Raw genomic sequence first — 25765 nt, 5'->3', positions numbered from 1 at the left:
GAAAGACACTGTGGCGGGGCACCTGGGTGGCTCAGTTGGTTAAACGGCTTGCTTTTGACCCAGGTGGTGGTGATCTTGGGGTCCTGGGAGCGCCACGATGGGCTCCCGGCTTGGCGGGCAGTCTGCTTCTCTTTCTCCCTCTATGCTCATGCTCTCTCTCTTTCTCTCTCAAATAAAGACAGACAGACAGACACGGTGGCAATGTAACAGTAATAGTATGGGGGACTGACCATAGAAGAGTGGAGATTGGGGGGCAGGGTAGGGCAGTTAATATACTTATGGGTACACTTGGCAGGAAGTTCAGGCAATAGGCATATTATCTACAGTGACAAAGATTACCAATAAACAGTAAAAAAAAGTAGCTTAAAATTTTTTTAAAGACTTTATTTATTTATTTGACAGAGATCACAAGTAGGCAGAGAGGCAGCCAGAGAGAGAGGAAGGGAAGCAGGCTCCCTGCTGAGCAGAGAGCCTGATGTGGGGCTTGATCCCAGGACCCTGGGATCATGACCTGAGCGGAAGGCAGAGGCTTTAACCCACTGAAAAGTAGCGTAAATTTAACTCACCTGTGAAAGTTGAGCGTGGGGGGAAGGAGAGGATACAGAATTGGTGATAAAGTCACATAAGGGGCGGGGCGGAGCAGAACAATCAAAACAGAATATTTTTTTAAAATTCAACTTAGTAAATCAAGAAATGGAGGTATAAACTTGTTATTTGGCATCGTGGCGATAAGCTGGAAGTAATCAACGCAGAAAGGACCAAAAGTGGTGGGAGTAGGAGCAGGACTGAAACTGGAGGTGGGAAGGCAGGCTTGGGTTTTTCAGTCTAGCCCCTGGCCTGTGGTCTAAATCATTCCCCCCACGTGCATGTATTACTCTTCTACCTAAAAGGAAGGAAAGGCAATCATGTCAGGCTGCTTGCGGTGGCAGGGGAGAAAGACGTTTTCCATAAGTTCCTTCCTTAATGAGCCCAAGGACCTGTATTTTCTCGGTCAGCAACTACTTGTCTATGGATGGATATTAATGATTCCTGGAGTGACTCGGGTTTCAACATCTATGTTGTGCTTGTGTTGTGTTTTTGGACGATGACAATGCTCCCAGCCCTTACTCACCTGAGTAAGTGATTAGTAAAGAAGTTAGCACAGCCTGGCTTAAGCCCCAAAGCCCCCCCGCAGCGGACGCGCGTCTAGAGATCTCTAGTGTCAGCGCCACCTTCAGGGGAGGAGGGGAGGAGCCTGGCGGGCCCTCGAGCGCGCTGGGGAAGGAGCTGAAGCAGTAAGCTTTACACCTGCCGGTGATCTGTGACCCCCCACCCCCATGTGCGGCCCCCATTCAGGACCTCCCCTACAGAGCAGCATTTCTCGTGCCTGGCTGCTCGTTAGAATCTTCTGGACGCTGTCAAAAGATGCCCTCCGGGCCACCCCAGCCAGATGACGGCCTCCGCCCCCAAGCAGGTCCTCTTGAAGGCACCCACACCCTAACGCCTGCGATTCTGGCTGCTGTGTGCCCATTGCTCCGGCCTGGACACCGAGGCGTCGAGGGGCGGGGATTGCCGCGGCTCCCGCGCCAAAGATCCCTTACCGGTCTTCCCCCGCAGTGTACCACTGGGCGGAGATGCGCACCAAGATGCGCCTCATGGGCTTCAGTATGCAAGCCGTCAAGCCGCTGAACGAGAACGCGGCCGCGGAGCTGGGCGCCGAGCTACTGGGCGAGGCCACCATCTTCGTGGTGGCCTGCGGCTGCCTGGTGCTGGAGTACTGGCGCCACCAGGCGCAGCAGCGGCGCAAGGAGACGGACCGGCACGCCGCCTGGAGCACGATGCGGGACGAGGTGGACCACCTGGCGCTGGCGCTGGAGGCCCTGCAGGATCGGGTGCAGGCGGCGCCGCTGCAGAGCGCGGTGGACGAGCTGCGGGCGCAGATTCGGGAGGTGCGCGCCCAGCTCTGCGCCCGGGACCCCCCGGCCGCGCCCGAGGCACCGCCCAAGGAATAGGGGCCACGTGTGGGACCTTGGTCTTCGATGTGGCCGTGGTGTCTCCGACGTGACCTCTTCCTGTCCACACTGTCCCTTCCTGAACCGGCCCAGCTAATACCACCCAGTCCTTTTAGGGGCATAAGCGAGGATGGAGGGGGGCTGGGGCCACTGGGCTTTTTGGTCACGTCCCGACCAACCTGCCCGGTGGTACCTTCCACAGGGACTTCACCCACTAGTGGGTGGAACGTTCCAGCAGTCCCCCTGCCTTCCCAGTCCACTGATTCAGCACTGTGTCATGGAAAGACATTGTCTTCCATTGGATCCCACCCACCCACTACTAGATGGGCCAGCAGAACACATGGACCTAGCTAACTCATTCCCTCACTCACACTTCCACTCATGTGAGTGGCTTCCCGCCCCCCCCCATCCATTACACCAGAACACCCTCTCCCCCTTCATTAGCAAAGACCATTGTAAGGAAAATGCAAATTCCCAGGGGACTTGCAGGCCCCGTCATTTTCCAACTACCTCACTTGGAGGGGGCAGACAAGGATTGATCTTGGGACTGTCTTAGGTTGAGTCCCCCCCTGTGGACTGTACCACCATCCATTGGTACCTCAAGTGGTCATCCCAACAGATACCCCCCACCCCTTTCGTCTGTGCCGTAACACACGGAGAAGCTGTGCAAGCCCCCCACACCCCCCACCCTGCCTTGACCTTCTGTAGTCTGTTCCAACTGGAGTTGGTCCTGGGGTAGAAAAATTGGTGGTGCCTAGGGATGAACCATTCTGTTTTGGTCTTAGTTTACCTGTCTCACATTCTGGATCTACTGTTGTCCTTGTCCACTGTCCTCGGCTGGCCCCTCATAGGAATCCCCACCTGTTCCCCTACCTCGTGAGGCACCTGTCACCCCCCATCTCCCATCCAGACCTGCTCTTGAGTACTCAGGGATCCCTCTTCCTTCTTGCCTTCAGACAGATCGCGCAGCTCACCCTCACCTTCTTTCCTACAAAGGCTTCCTCCAGTGGGACAGCCTGCCCCACAGCCCTGAAGTTCCCCACCATCCAAATGGAAAATTCCAACCAGGCAAGGTTAGCTACCCCATCTATGCCCTGCCAACCCCCTGAACCACCAAAGGGGTGTGTATGAGCTCTGTCATTTCTGAATTCTAATTTTTTTAAACTGTAAGTTTCACAATTAAAGGCACTCTGGGGTAAAGAAGTCATCTGTAAGAATGTGTCTGAGAAGCATGGCGTACATCTGCAAAATGGGTACAAGGCTCATTGGTTTTAGCAGAGAGGCTGGGAGGATTCCCAGAGGAACTGGGCAGAGTCATCCTATAAGCTGTTTCCCAGATGGGGAAACTGAGGCCTGGGGGTAGCAAAAGGAATTGCCCAATGCCACACAGCGAGGGACTGCCCTTGGCTTTCTCAGAGTGGTAGATCTGGGAACTGGAACAGGTACAGGGTGGGAAGGAGGAAGAGGGGAAGGTGGATTACTGTGGGAGGGGCAGCCCCCATTCTCATCAGAGCAGCCCTTTGAATCAATCCAGCAATCTTCACATTTATAAAAAACTGGCAGATTTATTCCATCGGGGTCCATTTTCAAGAAGCTAAAGGTGAAGGTGGGAGAGGAGAAGTTTCCTCCCCTTTTCCTTTCTCCCTCATCTTATTTTCCCCAGGGGCTAAAAATGGCCTGGACCCCAAAACCTACCCAAATAAAAAACCAAAAAACTGAGGTTCCAAAAAGTTATAGCATCTTAATTCCTCATAGAAAAGGGGAAGGAGCCAAAGGGAAGGGAGCTCCCTGGGGTGAGGGTAGGGGAGGTGCCCCCAGCCTGGTAGGCCATCCCCCTCTTTAATAGCTGCCCCAAATGGGACAAGCCTGGGGTACAGCATTTAAAAATTCCCCACACCCCAATTTTATCAAAACCAAAGAGAAACAAAATTTCCCTTCCCCCCCAACCTAAATATATATATATATATATATACTTTTTTTTCTTAAAAAAACAAAAATTCGAAGGCATTAAGCGTTAAAGTGAATCTAGAACAAGGGAATGTGAAATTCCCTCTTTCCTTCCCCCTTACTGTGGGGTTAATTGGTACATCCCCAGTGGAGGAACCAGCCCCAAGGGGATGGCGGAGGGGAAGGACCAAAGGGAGCAAAGGGCGGGGGCCTCCCCAGCCAATCAGCAGCCAGTATGGGTGTGGGCGTGGGGGAAACCAAGGAAGCCACACCCCTTTGGAATTTTCCAAGTAGGAGGGGGAGTGGGGAAGATGCGTTCCTGTGTAGTCTTCAGCCAATTCCAAGTCAAGTCGAGGCAGGGAAAGCGGGGTAACAGGCGGGTGTGCAGAAAGGAGATATGGGATCTTCTGGGGCCCTGTGGTCAGGGAGATCCCCGCTTCCTTAGCTCCTGGACAAACGCTGGAAGGAAACAAGGGCCAGAGATCAGGGGCAGAGCCTCTTCCTCCTTCCCTTCCAACACAGGGCCATTCCAGGAGGCGCAATGCCTCCAAAATATATGCTTAAAATAAAAAACAACCTCACCTTCAATGATTTCCTCTTTTACTTTCTGTAGTTCCTTCCTCACCTCTTCCAGAAGCTCCTGGAAATAATGGGGTACAACCAATCAGAAAGGGCTCCTGGACTGCAGAAATGAAGCTGCCCGGTCTTAATGACCGAAGGGCCAGAGGTAGAAGGTTCAAGACCCCCCCTAGACACACACACACACACACACACACACACACACACACACACACACACCAAACACGCACAGTGACATCACTGATAAGGCCACAGAGTAACTGGAGAATTCTAGGGGGGAAATTCTGGATCCTTGGAGCCACATGAAAAGGACTGGAGAGCATCCAGTACCAGGGCTGGGAAATACAATCCAGTCTCCTGCCAGTTCCAGTTGGTGCTGGCTGTCTGGGTCTAGTGTGCTGGAAAGGACTCTGGGTGCTCATCCGGAATGAGTGCAGTGGTAGATTAGTAAGGTCTGTCCCCAGCACAGGAAAGGGAGTTGTGGTATGTGTGTCCTCCCTGCTCTGATTCAAACTCTCCCTTTCTCAGGCTGGAAAACTGAGGTTTCTGAGGCCTTTTCATAGAATCCCAGGGCAGGTTGGTGTTAGAGTTTGGACCCAGATCTCCATTCTTCCTATGGCTCCTTTCTGGCCCCCAAACTTCACCTCGCCCCTCCCCAAGCTACCTGTTTCACTCTCTCCAGGTCTGACTCATCACTGGAGCTGGGTGTAGAGGGATGGGCCTCAGAAGTGGTCACAGAAGAAGAGGACTTCATCCTAGGAGAGTCGGTGTGATTTGGAACAAAAACGAGGTTAGAGAGAGGGTCAGGATCCCCTGCTTCCCGGTCCGGGGGTCCCATTGTGCTCCTTCCTACAAGGAAAGGTATACACAGATTTGGCAAATCCCTTCTATTTATAGGGGGGTGGGGCCCCAGCAGGGATGGCCCACCTTGGCAAGGTTGTGCTGTTCTTCTCCCAAGGTCTCCGCACAGGTTCTGGGGGAAAGGCGACGAATCAGGAAGATCAGGGACAAGGAATGCCCCGCATCCATCTTTCCCCCCAGCCCCATCAGTCCCTATTCCAAGAACCTTCTTAGGAGACTCGAATTCTCATCATTGTTTGCACAGACTCCCCCCATCGGGGGCATTCCCTGTGAGAATAGGGCACCCTGAGACTCCAGTTTCTGCAGGGTAGACTGGCTCACTCACCACTCGGGGCTGGGACTCTGGCCTCTGGCTCCTCCTGCTGGTGGGAAACAAAACTGTCATGAGACCGAGGGCTCATTCTCCTCCTCCTGCTTCAAACCCCGCCCATTCCTAGCGCACCCGCGGCCCTCCCCAGTCGCCCTGCCCGAATGGTATGGCCTAAGGTGCGGATGGCAGGAAGAGCCCCTAACTCACATTGGCAGATTCATCCTTGGGGGGTTTCTCCCCAACTTGTGTGGCTTTCCTTCTGCAGGAGGGACAGGCAAAAACAGATGACTTCAGCCCTCCCTCAGCCACTCAGTAATTCTTACCAGAGTTCTAGAAAGGTGGAGTCTAAGGTGTAGAGTTCTGGAATTCTCCAAGGCTAAGGAAACTGGAGTTTAAGAAGTCACCGAAGAGTGCTGCTCTCCAACTAGGGTGGGGGTTTATGATTCTCGCATTTGGGAATCACAAAATTCTAAGGGTGGAAGTCTCTGTCTCAGGCGGCTGGGATTCTGGGGATCGGAGTTTCCAAGATTCTGAGGCAGGCTCTCCTAAGGGGAGACCTCCTGAGGTCCTAGAATTCTGGGTTTCAGAACATTCTGGAGGCTACCTCGGTGGTTCCAAACCTCAGCCATCTCAGGAGAATGGAATCTCCAGCATTATACCCAAATCTGCCTGTCAAAGAGGGAACTTTCACCCAAAGAAACAGACCAAGCCGGAATCTGAGCCCTCCCCCGACCTCGCCCTACTGAACTGGAATCTCCAGGTGCTAACTGCGGGTCTGAGGGGTTTCTCTCCAGAGCTTTCCAAGGCACTGATGGCTCCAGGCTCAGGCTCACCTCCGGGCCAGCATGGCGTTCATCTCTTCCATGAGCCCCCCACCCGTGCTCCGAGTGCTCTCTGTTTTGGGGGCTGAAGGCCCCCCTGAGGCCTCCTCCTGCTGGAGAAATTACAAAGAGGAGGGGGCTTTATGGGTGGGTTTCTTGGCCCCCTCCAGCCCTCCTGTGATGCCCCCACCCCCAGCAACTCTGGCCTCATCCCATTATTCCATCAGAGCCGTCACCCCACATCCTGCCCGGCGTGGCCTCCCCTCACCTTGCTGACTTTCCTGAGTTTGGCTCCAGCGATGGCTGCCGCAAGGCCGGGGGCCCCTGTTCCCCCACCACTGGGGCCTTGTGCTGTGGGGAGAGGGGGTGCAGGAGGCGGGCCTCCCCCTGCTCCATGCCCTGCGGCTGAGACCCCTGAGGGGGCACCAGGGGGTGGGGGGGGGCCAGGAGGAGGAGGAGGTCCTGGCGGTGGGGGTGGTCCCCCAGCCGGGGGAGCAGGCGGGCCTCCTGGAAGAAACACAGAAAAGGAGGGTGTTAAGAGAGGAGCCTCACTCCTTACTATCCAGGTGGCGCACCCCTCCTCAGGGAGTACCCCCAACCCCGGGTCCCCATCACCCCCTGTCCCCTCCATCCCCCCACAAGGCCACCGAGCAATCATCACCTGCATTGGAGACTCGGCGCTCCATGTGCTCTGGCGGGCCCGGCTGCTGCCTGAGAAGGGGTGACGGAACGGCCATCACTCAGGGCCCCAAGGATGGCCAGCAACCTCCCAGCTCCTCTCCCAGGTCTCCAGGGAGGCAGACTGCCAATCCCCGCCCTCGCCTTCCTCCCCCAGGGCCCAGGAAAGAGATGGGGGGGAAGGGCAGGGACAGGGTGGGACTGAGGTGTGAGCATTCCAGTCATCAGACTGTCAGGAACATGGGAATTACAAAATGCCCCAGATCTTTTAAACAACCAATTTTTGGACTAGGGGTATGTGGGGGACCAGGGTTTGAGGGGGTCAGAAGGTTCTGCAACTGTGAGGGGGAGAGTTTCTCAGACTCCTGGAGGTGGGGTTTTCTGAAAGCCCTTCATTTCCAGCTCCCCAGGGAGCAGGAGGAACACTGTGGAAAGTGAACGCTGGAGCGTTCTCCACTCTGGGAGCCAGGGGTTCTGGAACATCCTAGAACGCGAGTGCTGGTAAGGTTCTCCACCCAGGGGCTGGCCCCACCTTTTCTGCTGCTCCACCTCCTCTGGGGTGGGACCGTTCTGGACAGACCAGGTGGAAGGTGCCGCAGGTGGTGGGGGTGGCGGGGGCCCCCCTCCTGGAAGGCGAGAGTAGAAGAGCATGGTGAGTCAACCCCAGAACCCTGCCCCACCCCGTGACACTCTCCCTCAGCTCTCCCAGGAATCCCTCCCACAGGCGCTCGCTTCCTCCTTCCTCCAGGACCCTGACCCTGGGGCTGCAGTGTGGGACGCGGGTCAGGCCTGGGTGCGGGATGAGGGTGGGCACCAGCCTCCCTTGTCCGTGCAGAAATGAGGCGGGTGCTATGATGACTCCCAGCAGAAGCCCACAGTCACTTGCCCCAAGTCTTACAGACCAGAGCTTGCGTGAACAAGACCGATTCAGGCTGATTTCTAGCATCAGGGCTCTTAAGCACTGTCTCCGCCACTCAGACCCCGGCCCAAGAATGCTCGAAAGGTTGGGAGTCTCTTCCTCCCCCCCAACAACCTGAGCCACCCGCCGTACTCTTCCGTGCCCCTAGCCGAGCAAGCCCTTCCCCAGTGGTGAGGAGCTTGCCCCAGAAAGCAAATAAATCCGCCATTGGGGGGATGAGAAGTCTGACAGCAGCGCCCCCAGACCCTGGATGCCCCACGGTCTCCTAAAGCCTCGCCCTTCAGAGTCTGGACGGCCAGCCTTATGACCAGGGCCCGGGTAACAGATGCAGAGGCTTGGGTCGCACCTGGGGCCCAACCAAACCAGAATCTGCATTCACGCGCCTGCCCCGGGGAATGCCCGTGCACGCTCACATTTAAGAAATCCCAACTGGCGATCTCTTTCTTAAGACCGAGACCAGAACACTAACCCATGACCGTCACTACAACAGCGACCTAGTGGAAGGGCACAGGGACTTTCCAGGGGCTGGAAGGATCTAGATCCAGATCTGGATCGGGGAGGCGGGCCCCTGGGAATGTGTGTGTGTAGACACATCCCTTTAGGAATCGTGCGTTTTACGCACGGGAGCACAAGGGGCACACAGGAGCCCTGACAAAGTTCTCACTGGATTTCTCCAGGGGAGCGGTGCAGAAGCAATTAAAGAGAACAAGGGGGTGATTTGGGGGTGGTAAAGCGGCAGCCCCCAGGCAGGGCTCTGGAGCTCCCCACCACTCACCTTCCAATGCCTCTAGGGCGCTGGCCATGGCTGCCGCGAACTGCGCCGCGTCCTCCTTGCTCCCGAAGTTGAGGCCCCAGACCTGGCGGGCGTCGCGCCACTGGTGGAAGCTGGGAGTGGCCTGGTTATACTTGATACCCCGGACGATGGCACAATTGATGACCACCTTGGCAGGAGGGGAAAGATGGGTGAGGATGCGGGGTTGCAGGGGTGGGGGCCGGGGGCCACAGAGGGAGGGGGGGGCAGGGGCTTCACCTGCTGTTCCGGCTGCATCTTCCAGCCGACCACCCGGAAGGAATTGGCTGTGGGGTTGTGGTAGATCTGGACGCGGCTGAAAGCCTGGGGGCCCGTGCCTGCTGGCAGCCATCGCTTGTTGCTATCATCGTAAAGCATGACAGTGGCCCAGCTGGAGCAGATAACCGTCTCACTGCAGGGAGGGGAGCAGGGCCAAGGGCGGGTTAGCAGAGGGGAGCACGGCCCCCACCCTCCAAGGGGCCCATCACCTGCATCTGGGTCTCCTAGGGACACTCAGAGCTTCCCAGCATGTGAGGGGGAGGCAGACACCCTGAGAGGGTAGAAGGTCAGAGAGAGGCAGATGGGGAGACCAAGCAGAACAGGTGGGACAGGGACAGACTGGAAGGGAGACAGAAACACAGGCAAACTGGGAACATGAGGGAGAGGAAGCGTCAGACAGACAGACGGGAAGAGACAAACATACGAACAAATGGATGTGGGGAGAGAGGGGAGAAGGGAGAGACAGAGACAGACAGACCGGGAGCAAATCGGAAAGGCAGGGCCTGGAGAGACAGACAAGCACGGAAGGGAATAAGACAGACAGACAGATGGAGGAAGACAGAGTCGGGAGACGGACAGACAGATGCAGAGGAGCACAGGTGAGCTAGCTGGACAAGGGGACTCAGAAGTGGGACAGTGGGGACCCAGCAGGAGCTCCGGGCAGCACTGGGGACTAGCCCCTGCCCTGTGCTCTCAGACTCAGTTTCCCTGTCTCTGCCAGGGTGCTTGACCTGTCCCCAGCCCCCACTCCCTGCTCAGGTCAGAAGAGGAAGCCAAGGCTCAGGGAGGGGAAGGGTGAGGTCTGCAGGACGCTGGGCATGGATGCTACATCCCAGGCTCTTCCGCCCCATCCATCCGGCTCCCCCGGGGCACCAGCAGCCATCGGCAGACACTCCCTGCTCTGTCAAGCCGAGGTCTTGGGCAGTGATCCAGACAGCCCTGGCCCCGCCCTCCAGGGCAGGAGACGGTCCCGTCCCCAGATGGTGCCAACCCAAGGCCAGGGCTGGGGTGCCCAGAAGGAGCACCTGCCCTGGCCTGGGGGTCAGGGAGGCCTTCCTGGAGAAAGCGTCATCTGACTCAGGCTTGGCGGGGAGGGGTCAGGAAACTGGTTCAGAGTTCAGGATCTCACATCCACAGACCTGGGTTCAAGTCCTCACTGAGACGCCTACTCCATGTGACTCAGGGAAGCCACCCTCCCACCCAGGTAACTCTTCTTCCTGGCCGGCAAAGTGGGGGGTCTTCCAGCCGATTTGTAGGGTAGTGGGAGGGATAAATGGAGTCTGGGCACAGAAAGCTCTTGGCACAGTGCCTGGCATGTACCGAGTGCTTAGTAACTGTCAGCATCCCTTTCAGGGCACCCTGAACACAACCCGCTGGGGAGCCCCCACCAGTCCTTCTGGGCTGGTCCCAAGCCCCCTCCCCCAATGAGGAAACTCAGGCTTCCAGATGGGAAGTGACTTGCCCAAGGTCACACACAGATCAGGGGGAAGCACTAGTCTCCACCCCACCCCAACCCCCAGCAGACTTTTTCCTGAAAAGAGGAAGTTGGTGGTCAGGGGTTTCCGGGGAGATAAATTATACCAGGCACGGGTAGTGGCTCTGTCTCAGCCGGCGCTGGGGGCTGGGGTGTGACGCTGGCCTTGTAAAACGCAGGACAGGAAAAACCCCTCGGCCGACCCAGCTCCTGGTTCCTAGGCCAGGAAGCTGAGCACCGCCCCCCCCCCGCCCCTGTCCCCCCCCATAAGTTTATACAGTCGATGCACCTCCCTCTTACTGGGCTAGTCGGGCGCTCTAAGCCCTTTCCAGAGACGCTCATTTTATTCTCACTGCAGCCCTCCAAGCTGGGCTCTATTTCACCTTCGTTTTGCAAGTGAGGACTGTAACTGGAGGCCCAGAGAGGTCAAGTGACGTGGCCAGGATCACACAGCTGGTAAGCAGCAGAGTGAGCATTTGTACCCGGGCCACCTGGCTCTCAGGTCCCCAGTCTTAACCACCCGAGACTGCGTGGGCCCTACCCCAATTTCAGGTGCTGTTTCCAGACAAGTGTAGCCGCGGGGACTGTTTCTGGCTCCCAGTGCCCCTGGCAGGGCAGGGTTAGGACCTCGCCCACACCTGCCACCCACACCCAGGGCAGACTCTGGCCAGGAGCCCGGGGCTGGAGTTGCTACCCCACCCTGGCTGCACTTTGCTCTCCCAAGCAGACTTGCCCTGCTGAGTGTCTGGCCTGGCTGGAGAACTGGGCGTCTGCTGAGTGACCCCAGGCTGGTCCTGCCCCTCTCCAGGCCACAGTGTCCCCATTACAGCACAAGGAGCCTGTTAGAACACAAGTCAGACGGTGTCCCTCCTCTTCTCGGAAAGCTCCCGTGGCTCCCCGCAGAATAAAAGCCAAGTTCTCTCTGTGGTCTGCGTGAGCTGTGTGATCTCTGATCTCATCCCTTCCCTCCCTCAAGCTTGCTGTTCCAGCCCCACAGCCCTCTCTGTTCCAGCCCCACTGGCCTCCAGGCTGCTCCTTCAGCACTGCCAGACAGATTACCCCCTCAGGCCTGTGCATTTTTCTTCCTCAACCTGTATTCTCACCTCCTTCGGGTCTCCACTTACATGTCACCTCTTCTGAGAAGCCCTCCCTGACTATCCCTCCTTCTGGTCCCGGTTCCATAAGTCTCAGCAGGGATCCTGCCTGTCGGATCCCTGTCTCCCCTACCAAACTGTCAGGGCAGAGATTGCTTTTCTTTCTGTTCCCAGCTATGTCCCCACAACCCAGATGGGTGCCCAGCACACAGTAGGTACGCCTTCGCCACTTAGTTGTTCATGGTTAAAAGGAAGAACTCTCCACGAAGGCGCTGACGTTCAAGAGTTAGCTTTGCATCCCAGACACTGTTTTAGGCACCGGGCCCCCTTTTGCCCGTGACCTCATGGCATGGGCTCTGGTGCTCACCCTTTTCACAGAGGAGCAGCCATGGGCACAGAGAGGCGAAGACGCTTGTCCCATGTCATTCAGCAAGAATGCAGAGGGGCTCAGGTTTGAACCCCGGTCTACCCAAGTTCTTAACCTCATTTAAAGATGAGGGAACAGGGGTGCATGGGTGGCTCAGTGGGTTAAGCTTCTGCCTTTGGCTCAGGTCATGATCTCAGGGTCTTGGGAACGAGTCCCGCATTGGGCTCTCTGCTTGGCAGGGAGCCTGCTTCCTCCTCTCTCTCTCTCTGCCTGCTCTCTGCCTACTTGTGATCTCTCTCTGTCAAATAAATAAATAAATAACCTTTAAAAAAAAAAAAGATGAGGGAACAGCTAAGCTGAATTTTTTAAGAGGCGAGGTAGAAACTGGTGTAGATCAGAGGTTTTTAAAAAAAAAGGTGAGGGGATATAAATACATCTGCATGTGGGTGGGGGGGGTGTTGGGGGGTGGTGAGGTGACTTTGGCAGAGGTTGTTTCTCAGGAGGCTACCCGTGGCTGCCTCAGAGGAGGGCCCCCGCCCGCCACTGGGCTGCCTGAGGAAGGAGGGAGGAAATGGATGTTTTGTGCTGTTTACCCTTTTGAATTGCTTATTTCTTTTCTCTTTTTCAACCACGGGGCAGGTATTACCTAGAAAACACTAATTCATTACTTAGGTTCAAAAAATACAACTCTAAATCAGGCAAAAGCTTAAATGGAAAAATCTCACATCCCAGGAAGCAAGGAGCGGGTCTAAACCAGGGGTGCGCCTGATTCCCATGGGCTCCTCCTCGATCTGACAGGAGAGAGCCTTCACTCCCAGCCAACCCAGGACCCCACACCTCCCCCAGAAGTCCTTATGTTCTGGAAAACTCTCAAACATGTGGTGGATGACAAAGGGCGCAAGTCACTCCCTTGCTACGTGGCTTCAGGTCTCTGAGCTGCAGTTTCCAGCCCTGGAAACCAGAACTCACTGGGTTTGCTGTAAGGATATAAAGCGATAAGAAAAACCCTAAGCTCAGAACCTGGAACTTGGCACAGACTCTGCTCTGGCAGCTAAGCGTCAAAACAGGAGGAAGAAGGTTTCTCATCACTGGAGGCAATCAAGCATAGTCACTCTGGTTTACTCAAGCCTTCCAGATTAGAGGCTTGCCTTCCCCTCACCCCTTCATTCCCCCACCTCGGGATTTAGTCCACAGCCTCTGTAGCCCATCAAACTTGTAATTCGCCCCACAACTCCAACCCTTCCAGACTGCAAGTCTTTGCAACAAGCCTGGGTAAGGAACCAAATCTAGGATCTTTGGTTTTCTGTGGGTTCACTCTTGTCCCTCCTCCTGAATAAGCCTCAGTTTCCCACAAATGAACAGGAAGCTAAAGGGTTCTCTTTGCTTATCTGCAGTATCTTATGTGTTCATACAGAGAAAACCATGTTACGTGTGGTTTTATTTTCCTTTTTCTGTCATAGCATAATCGTCTGGAGACCGCCCTAAATTCAAATCCAGAGTTGTCTACTTCCAAACTGAGTTTAATAGGTGATTTACTTAATTTCTCTGTGCCTCAGTTGTGCCGTGTGTGGGTGGGGGAGGGCAGTCATCATAATACAGTGCCTGGCACAGAGTATATGTCTGATCAAATGGTCTCTTACTACCTTTAAAAAAAAAAAGGAAGGTAACAATAATTACCATTACTGGAAGAGGAAAGAAATGGACCCAAATACTTCTTGTGTCCCTTCTGCCCTGAGACTCTCAGACCTCTGCCCCCTTTCTCAGCCTTCCCAGAATTCCAGCTGAGTCCCGCACACAGCAGACACTCAACAAATATTTGTCAAACCGGGAGAAAAAAAACCGATATCTTGTAATTTTCCATTTTAACATCTTGTCTTCCAACTGCCCCCAAGGCTGTCCCTGGCCAAACCAGACAGAAATCAGAGGATCCTAGTCCCCTCCCCACCCTCAAAACTGCCTGTGAACAGCTGAGGGATCCCGGGCAGACCTTTCTCTCTTTGAGACTCAGTTTCCCCAGGTGTCCTCATCCAGGGGGCATGGGTCTTTTGAATCCTAGCTGTCCTGGAAGAGGGGGCACAGCCCAGCAAGTTGGGTGTGGCCATGGGCGGGGAAGACCCCTCCAGGAGGTGGAAGGAACCCTCTGGTGGGACTCCTGCCCACCCCCCAGGAGGTGGGAGGTTTGGCCGCATCCAGCAGTAGGGGGGCCCTGTGGGAGGGCCAAGGCCTCCGGGACTGGGGGAGGGGGGGTGGGAGGCCGGCCCAGACACTGCTCCTGCCCTTTTACGGTCTCACAGTGAGTGAGGCAGCACTAACTCGGACATCCGCCATCCGCCTTCCACAGTGCCTGGGACCGGAAACGCGACGGGGGGGGGGGGGCGAGGGGCGGGGCTGGGGAGCAGTGGGAGAGGAGAGTCCCCTGGGAAGAGGGTGAGGGAAGTGAGCCTCGCTCCCGAAAAATGCCCCCTCTCCAGGGCAGGCCTTGAAGAGAGGTTGCTATAATGGGGATAGGCAGGAGACCTTGAGGGTGTCTGTGACTGCCTCCTGGCTCCAAATTTTCCAACACTTTCACATCAGGAGGAACACATGAGGAGGGGACTGTCTAATGGTCATAAAAAGCAGCGCCACTCTTGATGTCAGAGGGCAGAGGCATGAGAACGTAAGGGGAAAGTGGGAGGATGTGGTCACCAGGGGGTTAATCCCCAGTCCTCCTCGGGGGCCTCCCCCTCAGGCTGGGGGCTTTGGGGGCAGGAAGTCCCCGAGAGAGTGGAGGAAGGGAGATAGTATTGTCAGGCTCAGTCCCCAGGGGAGAGATTATGGGGGGACCGGGGTGGAGGGGAGAATGGGGGAGGGTATACTCCGGCCCCCCAGCCCGCACTGGCCCCGCCCTCAGGTAAGCCCAGGAGTTCCGAGGGAGGACGGGGTAAGACAAAACCCCTTTGGGCCCCCCACCCCCAGGATTAAATTCCTGGGAAGATAGCTGGAACTGTCTTGGAACCTGAGTCCCAGGGGGAGAGGGCTATGACCTTGAAGCTTTACAGCGCCCCCACCCCAACCCCACAGCTCCGGATGGCCAGGAAGGGGGCTGGTGGTGAGAGGAGGGGGAGGCGCGTGGTGGGTAACGCAGCCGGCCCACAGCGCTCCTTGCCCGCTCCCCCACACCAGCTGTCTCGACAGGTGAGTCAGGAAGACAAAGGCCCCTCTTCCCCCAGCTGCCGCGCCCCCTCCCTCTCCAGGACCGCGCAGGTGGGGGCGAGGGGCCGCCCTTCTGGCCCCGGGACGGGGAGCCGCCCTCCGCGCTGAGCGCAGGAGCTCGGTCCTAGGCACCGCTTGTTTTAAGCAGAATGTAGGGTAGGTGGGGAGCGGCAGGGGAGGGGAGTCCCAACCAGACCCTCGAGGCTGCGTCTGGATCCGTGGGTCCATCCTCACCAACCTCCACAGGAGGACGAGAGCCCCAATTTGGGGGGTTAAGTACCCGAAGTTAAGAAGCGAGGTCCCATTTGGTAAGGCTTTTTCCAGCGCCACGTAAAGGGAGACCCAGCAAACCAAGATCTACATCTCAAATCTCTCTCCCAGGTCCCAGGGACCCCCAAACCGGTCCCCCCATCCCTCCCAGACCCCAAGTTAAGATTTGGAGGGAGTCTGAGCCCTGCGTAAATCCTGGCCTCGATGCAGGGAGTATCTGCCAACTTGGAGGTTCTCTGAAAAGTCTTTAAGAAATTCGGGAGTCCTCAGAGCGCCCCTAAATCTGAGGGCTCCCAGGAGAACCTCCCAGGCACCCCCAGCCTTAGGAGTCATGGTGAAGTGGTCAGTATTTGGAACTGGCCCAAGGGGGCTCGGCCTCAAATCAGAGGCCCCCAGTGTCCTGTCCCCAAATTCCAGCCCGGAGCAAGCTGGGGGAGGGGGGACAAAGGCGGGGCGGGGAGCCCGCGCGGAGCGCGGAAGGGTTTGGAGACAGTTGGAGGCTCACCTCATGGCTGCTCAGCAGGAGAGCGGCGCACCCACGGGTGGGTGCTCCCGGGGCGCCCCTGGCTCAAGGTTCAGGGGTTCGGGGCTGGCTCCAGATTCTGCTCAGTCTCCCCCAGGGTCCCGCCCCATAGAGTCCGGCTTCCTGGGGGGAACGTGGACGGGGCCGGGGCGGGTCCTCAGGCGCCTCCTCCCTCTGGAGGTTTGATCCGGGGTCCCTGCGGCAGAAAGGGGGTGCGGCGTCCAGTCCGCGGCGCGCCCCCTCGGCCGGCGGCGGGTACAATGTTACTCTTACTACTGTACTTCTCTTCGCTACATTTCGTTCCAAAATTCCACTCCCCGCACCCACAATGCCCTGCGCCTTAAAGGGGCCGCGGACACCTCAAGACGGGGGTGGGTGGGTGAAGGGCGCTTAAAAGGGCAACGCGGAACCCTAGACTTCCGCTATTTACTTCTTCCCCAACATTATTGCATAGGGATGCACGTCGAGGGTCACCCCCAAATTAGGGGGCAAATTTGGTGGAGGGTAAGGGGTCCTTCCTGATTCCTCGTTCTCTTCCGCGATGGAAATTCTTAGGAGGATCTTAATGGGGACACAGTTTCTTCTCACTCTCCCCAATGATTTCTCCACTTCTTCACATTCTACTCAATTTGAAGGGGCGGGGGGTGGGGGGCGAAGAGGATCCTCTGGTGAAGCATAGGTTCTCTCAAATTTTGTCCCTTAAATGCTATATTCAGACCCGCAACGTCTCTCTTCTGTGCCAATTTATGAAGGGTTATTAAGGGGCGAACCCTCCCTTCCCCAGCACAGGAGGGGGATGGGCGGGGAGGGCCTGGTCCTTCTCACCGCCCCCAGCCCGCCAGGGGAAGGTGAGGAGGAAGTGGGCCGAGGGGGCGCGGCCGGCGGCTGACTCACGGCGGAGGGGTGGGGGTGGGGGTGCAGCGCTGGACCTGGGTGGGGATGGGACTCCCAGGTTCCCGTGTGGATAAAGCCCCTAGACCTCTCCCCACGCACTCCCCGCCGTGACTCAGTTTCGCCCGCGGAAGATGGCGGGATCATCCAGCAATAGGAGGGCGCGGAGGCAGGGGCACCCACCCTAGTGCTGGCTCCTGGGAACCCCCTCCCCCATGCGGCAGCTTGGGGCTCAACCCCAGCACCCTCCCAGCCTTCCGCAGCGGGTCCCGCAGGCCCCGCCCCATGTGACGCAGCTAGTGGCCACTCCCCTCCCGTAGAGCGCCACCTGGCCAGGATCAGGGGCCCGAGGCTTAGGCTGGATGCCTGGGAAATCATCAGTGCAACCCGCCCAAATGGGTAAACTGAGGTCTGGAGGTAAGGAATAAATCTGGGCCATAGCCCCCCTACCTGACGGCTCAGAATCACAATGGTGCCTGGGTGCGAGGCAGGAGGGTAAAACCAACAACAGGGCCAAGCTGACCAGGTAAGGGAATCCCCTTTCCCACTCCGTATTCAAGCGTGGCCCTCTACCTGGGTGCTGTTCTGACCTCCTTCACCTCATCCTTCGAGGCCATGGTCTGACATTACTTCTTCTCTAAAGAACTGAGTAATATCCCCTTCTCTCCCCTGCTCTGGGACATCCTGAACACTGATTCACCTAGGTTATGATTATTTCCCATTATGTCTCCTCAGCTGTGAGTTCTTTGAATACAGGGTAGACATGATCAGTTTTTATACCTCACTCAATCCAGCAGAATGAGAACCCCAGTTCTGGGTGACCCCGGCCAACTTTTTTCTCCTCTCTGTTGCTCAGCTTTCCCATGTGTGAAATGGGAGAGCTAGTGCTTTCGTGTGCCACCTGCACTCCGGGCAGCAAAGTTTCCTTTCTTTTTTCTTTAAGATTTTCTTTATTTATCAGAGAGAGAGAGAGAGAGAGAGAGAGAGAGCACAAGCAGGGGGAGCAGCAGGCAGAGGGAGAAGCAGGCTCCCTGCAAGGAGCCTGATGCGGAGCTGGATGCCAGGATCCTGAGATTGTGACCTGAGATGAAGGCAGATGCTTAACTGACTGAGCCCCCCAGGCGTCCCAGCAAAGTTTTCTATAAAGGTCCAAATAGTAAGTATTTGGGACATATCGGACATAGTGTCTTTCACATATTCCCTTTTTCCTCCCATCCTGTATGGCATCTTAGCTCAGGTGCCAAACAAAACAGGTGGCAAGGGGCACCCGGGTGGCTCAGTCGTTAAGCCTCTGCCTTCTGCTCAGGTCACGATCATGGCATCCTGGGATCGAGTCCCACATTGGGCTCCCTGCTCCGCGGGAAGCCTGCTTTTCCCTCTCCACTCCTGCTGCTTGTGTTCCCTCTCTCGCTGTCTCTCTCTGTCAAATAAACAAATAAAGTCTTAAAAAACAAAACAGGTGGCAGGATTCCTACCTAGAGAGACTGACCTATGTACATAAGATGATTGATCAAGGATCAAGCAGCTGTGATGACAAAGCAAGAAATTGAAAATAGTTTAAATGGGGGCGCCTGGGTGGCTCAGTGGGTTAAGCCGCTGCCTTCCGCTCAGGTCATGATCTCGGGGTCCTGGGATCGAGCCCCGCATCGGGCTCTCTGCTCAGCAGCGAGCCTGCTTCCTCCTCTCTCTCTCTGCCTGCCTCTCTGCCTACTTGTGATCTCTCTCTGTGTGTCAAATAAATAAAATCTTAAAAAAAAAAAAAAGGAAAGAAAATAGTTTAAATGTCCATCACAGGGGCGCCTGGGTGGCTCAGTGGGTTGGGCCACTGCCTTCGGCTCAGGTCATGATCTCCGGGTCCTGGGATTGAGTCCCGCATCCGGCTCTCTGCTCAGCGGGGAGCCTGCTTCCCTTTTTCTCTCTGCCTGCCTCTCTATCTACCTGTGATCTCTCTCTGTCAAATAAATAAATAAAATCTAAAAAAAAAAGTCCATCACAGGGCACTTCGGTGGCTCAGTTGGTTAAGTGTCTGCCTTTGACCCAGGTCATGATCTTGGGGTCCAGGGATCAAATTCCATGTGGGGCTCTCTGCTCTGCAGGTTGGGCTTCTCCCTCTCCTTCTGTCCCTCTCTCCTGTTTTATCTCTCTCTCTTTCTCTCTCTCATAAAGAAATAAAATCTTAAAAAAAAAAAAAAGTCCATCGGGGCTTAAGTGGGTTAAGCCTCTGCCTTTGGCTCAGGTCATGATCTCAGGGTCCTGAGATCAAGCCCCGCATCAGACTCTCTGCTTAGCAGGGAGCCTGCTTCTCCCCCTCTCTCTGCTTGCCTCTCTGCCTACTTGTGATCTCTCTCTCTCTGTCAAATAAGTAAATAAAATCTTTTTTTAAAATTGTCCATCAAGGGGCGCCTGGGTGGCTCAGTGGTTTAAGCCTCTGCCTTTGGCTCAGGTCATGATCTCAGGGTCCTGGGATCGAGCCCCGCATCGGGCTCTCTGCTCAGTGGGGAGCCTGTTTCTCCCTCTCTCTCTGCCTGCCTCTCTGCCTACTTGTGACCTCTCTTTCTGTCAAATAAAATAAATAAAATATTTTAAAAAAAAATGTCCATCAAGAGGAGGATGGATAGTGAAAACCATTGTAGATCCCCTTGTCTACAGTGCTGGGCAGCAGTGAAAAAAAAAATGAGGTGTTTGTAATAGCGTGAAAGTAGTCTGCAAGGTATCAACTGAGGGGAAAAAAAATAATTATAAAGTGGTCTACAGTATGAAAAAATTTAAGAAAACACCAAAGTTCCCACATACATGTGTGTACATGCAGAGTAAAAGGTCTGAAAAGAGCCACGCCAAACTCATTACAGTGGTTACCAATAGGATAGAGAATGGGCATTTGATGGTCATAGACATGTCAAGACATCCCAAACCTCATCTTGAAAATGCCACGTTCCATCCAGCCTCTAGGCTTTTGCATTGGCTGTGCCTTGGGACACGCTTCCCTGGGATATTTGCATGGCTGGCCCCTTCTTAGAGAGCTTCCCTGTTTAAAACCCCAGGTGGAAAACTGAGTGGCTGAGAGGTAAGGGGGATAAAGACTTTTCATTTTTTTTTAAAGATTTTATTTATTTATTTGACACAGAGAGAGAGAGAGAGAGAGCACAAGCAGGGGGAGCTGCAGAGGGAGAGGGAGAAGCACGCTCCCCGCTGAGCAGGGAGCCTATCTAGAATCAATCCCAGGACCCTGGGATCATAACCTGAGCTGAAGGCAAATGCTTAACTGACTGAGCCACCGGGTGCTTTCTTTTCTTCTTCTTCTTCTTCTTCAGATTTTATTTATTTATGTGAGAGAGAGGGCAAGCAGGCAGAGTGAGAGGGAGAAGCAGGCTCTCCAAACAGATAGACCGATGTGGGGCTCCATCCCACATGACCTGAGGAGAAGACAGATGCTTAACTGACTGAGACACCCTGGTGCCCCAAGACGCCTCATTTTTGTACACCATTTTGCACCCTTTGAAACTGGAACCAGGTGAACTTTTCCCCCAATCAAAAAAAAATTTTTTGTTTTTAAAAACCAACAAAGTAGTCCTCCTAGACATCTTATCACCCTCTCCTGTTTTATTTTCCTTGAGACACTTATCAGTATCTTAGATACTATCAGTTACCTTCTTCAGTGTCTCCCCACATAGGAGGAGGTGGCCTTTCCCCCACCCCCGCCACCGGAGGGGAAGGGGCGGGATCTCAGTGGTTCTGCCGGGCTGAGAGCAGCCCCTCCCCCTCTGCACACAGCAGGTGCCTCAATAGGCATCTGCCAAATGACTAGACAAGTAATGTCTGGGTTGTTTTTGTTTTCTACAAGAGAAATTTATTTTGAGTTCTATATCATTAAAGTTTAATAATCAATACTCTTCTGTAACTCCTCCCAAAACATGAGAAATTGGAAGGAAGAGAAGGTTATTGAACTGGGTGATCACGTAAGGGCCCATTTAGCTCAAAATATTTCAAAAACGCTTGACTTGGTTTGGGGTGGGTTGTTTTTTTTTTCTTTCTTTTCTTTTTCTTTTTTTCAGTTCAGAGGGTGGTTGGAATTTCCCCTCTCTTAAGACTTTCTGTGAGAGGGAAGTAGGAGAAAAGGAAATAAGCATTCTGGGGTTCCTCCATCCGTTTGTCTTCCTTCCGCTGGTCTGTGTAGCTGGGGAAGGAGAGTTTTCTTCCTTAGAGTTCCTTTGAGGCCCTGGCTGGGCAGAGGGTCCCCAAAGGGCAACAGCTGTCAGGTCTTCAAGTCCGAGGAAGAGTCCGAAAGGGTGCCGGTGGGCTTTTCTGCCCCATGCGGGCCCTTCTGGAACAAAGAGGTGGGAAATGGCTACTAAGAACCCCTGCTCCCCTCTATTCTGGAATCTTCACTCCTATTTTTCCTATCTCCCCATCTCCCAATCCATCAGGTTTGGGTGGAGTGGACCTCAGCCCCAAGCGCTAGGCGTCCCCATCCTGCCCAGCCTGGTCAGTTAGAGATGAGGTGACTGGTCAGACAGGTGGTCAGAGGTGGCCAATGAGAACCAACCGCGGAACCAGGGCTTCTGCTACTAGGAACCTGGTGAGCTCTCTTCTCTGGGGATGTTGGGCTCCTGGCACTTGGGAGGCTAGAGCTGCAACTCTCTGCTACTTCGTGCAGAGATCCTGCCTGCAAATGACGTCAAAGATGAGAAAGTAAAACTAAGAGGTGGTTCCTGATGACATCACCTGACAACCGGAGTAGTCATGCCTTCGGTCCTTGAAGTCTTCAATTACATGACCCAGTAAGTTCCCTGTTTCGCCTTCCCAGGTGGAATTGGGTTTCTGTTGGGGCGCCTGGGTGGCTCAGTGGTTTAGGCCACTGCCTTCGGCTCGGGTCATGATCTCAGGGTCCTGGGATCGAGTCCCGCATCGGGCTCTCTGCTCGGCAGGGAGCCTGCTTCCCTCTCACTCTCTCTGCTTGCCTCTCTGCCTACTTGTGATCTCTCTCTGTCAAATAAATAAATAAAATCTTAAAAAAAAAAAGGAATTGGGTTTCTGTCAATTGCAAATCAAATAGTCTTGACAAACACCTCCACTGCTGCTGAGGAATTATCATCAGTCACTCCCAGATGGGGGTTATTTACCTGAACTCCCTTTTCTACCTTGCAAAGGACTGGGGGCTTGAGCCCTGGCTCCCTCCCTCCCATTTCCTCCCTGACTCCCATCCCCTGCCTTAGTTTCTGTGGCTTTACCCACCACCTCTTCCCAAAGCTCCAAGCTCTCTCTGAGCCCAATTCACCACTTATCTCATCCAAGACCCAGTCCATCCTCAGAGATGTCCCCGGATGGTCTCTGTAGCACATTCAGGGCTTGGGATTAGCTGTAAACATTCCTGGAATTTCTATGCCTTATTTATGGACGGAAGCGGTGGTGCTTGGGATGATGGGGCTTTACAGAGTAATGCAGGGGACACATTTCTCAAGAAGAGGAGCAGTCTCTTCTCTGCTTCTGCTTTCCTCCCTCCCCTGCCCCCATCATGTCTAGCACAATGCTTTAGGGCTAGGACTGAGAATTTCTTAATATATCAGGCAAGTCCCTTGTCTCCTCTGGCCTCAATTTCCCCAACACTAAAGGAAGTAGGAGGGCTGTGTTACAGGCTTCCAAGAGCAATATTCAAGAACATGGGATCCTCACCTGACAGGGGCGTCCTGAGGTTTGGCGGAGCTGAGAATAAGCTTCAGCAATGACTGTGGCCCTGGAGAGCAGAGAGAGGCCCTTAGGAGGGGGCCCTCCTTCTACCACCCCTCCCCCATCCCACCTCACAGCACCCCCCCCCCCAACTCACTTGCAGTACAGCCCTCCCCCAGGAGGTAAGTCTGGGATGTCCTCTGAGGCTAGAGTCCAGAAAACTGTGTTCAGGCTGGGGGGCTCCTGAGCAGACGAACACAGTTCTGAGAGGGAGGCAGGATTACGGGGGTGTCCTTGCCCGCTGACCACCCCTCCCGCTAGGCTCCTGGAGGCTGCTCACCGGCGACCCTGCGGCCCAGGGCTGCGTCCAGCGCCAGCTCCTTCCTGATCGCATCCTCACAAGGCCTCGGGGCCCCAGGGAAGCAGACCAGGATGCAGGTCATGTTGTCCAGGCTGCCCTAGAGAAAGTGGAGAAAAGGGAGCCTGGTGGGACACAGCTGAATGCCCCAGCACCGGGCTCCCTGTCCTTGGAAGCTCCAGTCTCAGCGTTCTAGCGCCCTCCGCCCGTCTGGTTAGGCCCATTTCTCTCAAGTCTCACCCATCTGCCAGTCTAAACCAAGTCCTCCGACCCGGACCAGTCACCTAGACCACGCCCCCCTCACTGTCCTAGCCTCACTCTATCACGGAACCCTGCCCCTTCGCCCTTAGGAGGGGACCTCCTCCCACTCCGGCCCCCTGTTGCTTTTCCTTCTGGCACTAATCAGACCTCAGGACCCACTCCTAAAACCCAGGCAGTCCCATTCCAAAAGGCCTCGCCCTTTCTGTTAAGTCCCTCCCTCTTACCTATCCAGCACCACAGGGCTCTCCCACCTCGCTTCAAGACAGCCCTCAGTCTCCGCCCCCTCCATATTTTGGCCCTGCCCACTCCGGCAGGCCACGCCCTATGGTGGACCCTTACCCGTCCTCTAGTTTGAGGGAGACTCTCCCTCAAAATCCTTTTTCCCTAGATCCTTTAAATTCTTCCCCTCAGTGACTCCAAGCCCCGCCCTCAGGACCTTGCACAGACACGTGTCCAATAGCTGCGCGCAAAGAAGCTCCGGGGCCAGGCCTAAGCAGAGGCGCGACGCCACCAGTCCCGCCAGGGCAGCGCCAGACATAGCGTCCCACACACCGTCAGAGGCCAATAGCACGAACTCGTCCTCAGCCTGGCGAGCCAGGGCGGTCACCTCGGGCTCCGCGGAAACGAGCTGCAGCTCAGGGGGCCTTCCCGGAGCCTCTTTGTAAGCAAAGTCGCCCAGCGCTCGGGATACTGCCAGAGAACCTTCGAGGCGCCGGCGGCAGATGGTGCCTCCCGCGTTGTGGATGCGCTCCCGTTCCCGGGGCCGGAGGGGCCTATGGTCCTCGGTGCTGAAGGCCATGGCGCCGGCGCGACTCAGCATCGCTCGGGAGTCACCGCAGTGCGCCAGGTACAGAAAACGCGGGGAGACTAGCAACGCCAAGGCGGTGGAGCCCCCCGGCTCGCCCCGAGGCCAGAGCGCACGCAGCCGTGCGTCTGCGCTCAGGAAGGCTTGGCGTAGCGCCCCGCGCACTCCCTCGGGTTCGCCAGGCGCCGGGCCCAGTGCCTCGAGCACGTGGTGCGGCAAGTGGCGCGCGCCGAAGAGGGCAGCTCGCGCCCCGCCGTGGCCGTCGAGAACCGCAAAGAATGCCCAGCCTGGCGGTAGCCCGGGCAGCGCGAGCCAAACGCAGTGCGCATCCTCCATGTGTGCACGCCAGCCTTGGACAGCGCTCGCTCCGAAGCTCAGGCCGCAAGAGGCGGCCGCACCCCCCTGCGGCCGCTGGACGCATCGCGGCGTGTCCAGGAGCGACTGAGGCCGGTGGTGAGTCCTGTGCCCCTCCTCCTCTTCCTCTTCTGACTCCTGTTTTTTAGAGGCTGGCCAGAGGAGACGCTCCAGCAGCCGGGCAAAGGCAGCCATCCTTCAGCGCTGGGATCAGGAAGCTTCCACCCTCTGCACCTGGACCCCCCCCCACTCCATTAATCCCCTCCACGTTGAGATTTTAAACCACCTAAATCTCCTTCCTGTGCCCTTGACCTGCACTCAACTCGAGTTACTAGAAGAGACTGGACTCCTGGGTGTCCTCTCTCTTGCACCTTCAAAGTGATGTTTGGGATCTGGGTCCCAGGAAAATTAATAGTAGTAAACAGCACTTACCATGTGCTACCACTATTTACATAATCTCTGATTTAACGAAAAGGAAACTGAGTCATAAAAGAAGTAAACAGTGTTGCTGGAAAACAAACTCTAGAATTCATGTTCTCTACACTCTTAGCTTTGGGTCCCCAGCTTGTCCTGCCCCCAGTTTCAAAATCTTTAAATCCTTTATTTATTCTGTTCGAACCCTGCACTTCTGGGTCTTGCCCCAGAACATCAGTTGCGTCTGTTCCAGGTCCTACCCATCCATTCAAGCACACAGCCTCAGACGCTACTAATTTCCGCAGTTTTAGCTCCTCCTCTTAACTACAGTCCCAGTCCCCACATTCTGGAGAGCCTGGCCCCCTCTCGGTAGGTTACGTCTACCTTCTGGGCCGCGCCCCCTCCCCAGTCTGTATTTTCCTATTTTTTTTAGGCCCTGCCTCTACCATCTTGGTCTTTGACGTCGCCTAACTACCTGCATAATTCTAAATTAACTTAAGCCCCATTCATATCTGAGCCCCTCCCCTTGCCTCAAACTTTCTGAGTAGTTTCACCTGCCGCCTATCCCACTCACTCTGAGGTTCTCAGCTCCGACCGTACCTCGGAACGGTAGTCTTTACACCCTCTCCTGAATGCCTCCCCTGGCTCCGCCCAACCCACTCTGAGAGCCTCGCCCTTATTCTAGGCGCCTTCCACCATTCACCCCCGGAGTCCCTTCCCCTGCCCTACCCTAGGCTCCTCCTCTCTTCCGCTAGGGGCCGCGCCTCCTTCCATCAGGCCCCGCCCTTCAAACCTCCTTCCGCGCCTTTTCCTCCCAGTAGTATTACCTTGCTCCGCCCTTTCGTAGAAAAGCCACGCCCCCTCCCTTGCCCCTCTGTGTTTACCCGCCCCCCCACCCCACCCCCGCCCTTAGGTTCCGCCCC

The 25765-nt window shown here is 55.6% G+C and overlaps 3 protein-coding genes and 1 long non-coding RNA gene across 15 annotated transcripts in view; 2 read left to right on the top strand and 2 right to left on the bottom strand.

Annotated features, from left to right (window-relative positions):
* Nucleotides 1-3400, top strand: part of OPA3 (outer mitochondrial membrane lipid metabolism regulator OPA3) — a 73327-nt gene extending 69927 nt beyond the window's left edge. Inside the window, exon 2 of the mRNA XM_045987665.1 lies at nt 1597-3400. Coding sequence (XP_045843621.1) covers nt 1597-1991 — 395 coding nt within the window. The 3' untranslated portion in view covers nt 1992-3400. The remainder of the gene's footprint in view (nt 1-1596) is intronic.
* A 136-nt stretch (nt 3401-3536) lies between these two features.
* LOC123931023 (vasodilator stimulated phosphoprotein) lies at nt 3537-16406 on the bottom strand. Of its 4 annotated transcripts, none has more exons than XM_045987655.1 (13): nt 16078-16406; nt 9137-9308; nt 8882-9047; nt 7720-7813; nt 7171-7220; nt 6778-7016; nt 6522-6622; nt 5896-5947; nt 5704-5737; nt 5445-5490; nt 5182-5272; nt 4521-4578; nt 3537-4397 (listed from the first exon to the last, which is right to left on the bottom strand). In XM_045987655.1, the coding sequence occupies exons 1-13, from the start codon at nt 16080-16082 to the stop codon at nt 4360-4362; spliced, it is 1146 nt and encodes a 381-aa protein (XP_045843611.1). In that variant the 5' UTR covers nt 16083-16406; the 3' UTR covers nt 3537-4359. The 4 variants fall into 4 exon arrangements, with proteins under 4 accessions (XP_045843611.1, XP_045843610.1, XP_045843609.1 ...); XM_045987654.1 differs by having other exon boundaries at nt 5704-5740; nt 6522-6619; XM_045987653.1 differs by having other exon boundaries at nt 5704-5740; nt 16078-16405.
* Nucleotides 16407-17332: 926 nt separating this feature from the next.
* On the top strand, nt 17333-24711 carry LOC123931032. 2 transcript variants are annotated; one of them, XR_006816203.1, is made up of 3 exons: nt 17333-17403; nt 21641-21764; nt 24578-24711. It is a non-coding gene; the product is annotated as an uncharacterized LOC123931032 (long non-coding RNA). The 2 variants fall into 2 exon arrangements; XR_006816202.1 differs by lacking the exon at nt 17333-17403 and adding an exon at nt 21222-21320.
* PPM1N (protein phosphatase, Mg2+/Mn2+ dependent 1N (putative)) lies at nt 21174-24623 on the bottom strand. 8 transcript variants are annotated; one of them, XM_045987645.1, is made up of 6 exons: nt 23706-24623; nt 22991-23108; nt 22808-22913; nt 22657-22717; nt 21709-21804; nt 21176-21304 (listed from the first exon to the last, which is right to left on the bottom strand). In XM_045987645.1, the coding sequence occupies exons 1-6, from the start codon at nt 24621-24623 to the stop codon at nt 21239-21241; spliced, it is 1365 nt and encodes a 454-aa protein (XP_045843601.1). In that variant the 3' UTR covers nt 21176-21238. The 8 variants fall into 8 exon arrangements, with proteins under 8 accessions (XP_045843604.1, XP_045843601.1, XP_045843602.1 ...); XM_045987644.1 differs by having other exon boundaries at nt 21193-21307; XM_045987649.1 differs by having other exon boundaries at nt 21193-21307; nt 23877-24623.
* Nucleotides 24712-25765: the final 1054 nt, after the last annotated feature.

Source organism: Meles meles, chromosome 19, assembly GCF_922984935.1.
Source record: "Meles meles chromosome 19, mMelMel3.1 paternal haplotype, whole genome shotgun sequence".
In the NCBI taxonomy this organism is placed as follows: domain Eukaryota; kingdom Metazoa; phylum Chordata; class Mammalia; order Carnivora; family Mustelidae; genus Meles; species Meles meles.
This window is presented reverse-complemented; position numbering and strand designations above follow the sequence as displayed.

Coding starts and splice junctions, on each gene's coding strand:
- LOC123931023 (XM_045987653.1), bottom strand. Junction 7,814..8,881: donor CGCCCTAGAGGCATTGGAAG/GTGAGTGGTGGG, acceptor CTCGCCTTCCAG/GAGGGGGGCCCCCGCCACCC. Junction 4,398..4,520: donor AAAAGAGGAAATCATTGAAG/GTGAGGTTGTTT, acceptor GTTTCCTTCCAG/CGTTTGTCCAGGAGCTAAGG.
- PPM1N (XM_045987652.1), bottom strand. CDS start 24,623: ATGGCTGCCTTTGCCCGGCTGCTGGAGCGTCTCCTCTGGCCAGCCTCT. Junction 22,914..22,990: donor CCTGGGCCGCAGGGTCGCCG/GTGAGCAGCCTC, acceptor CCTCCCTCTCAG/AACTGTGTTCGTCTGCTCAG. Junction 21,650..22,656: donor CCTCAGGACGCCCCTGTCAG/GTGAGGATCCCA, acceptor CGTCATTTGCAG/GCAGGATCTCTGCACGAAGT.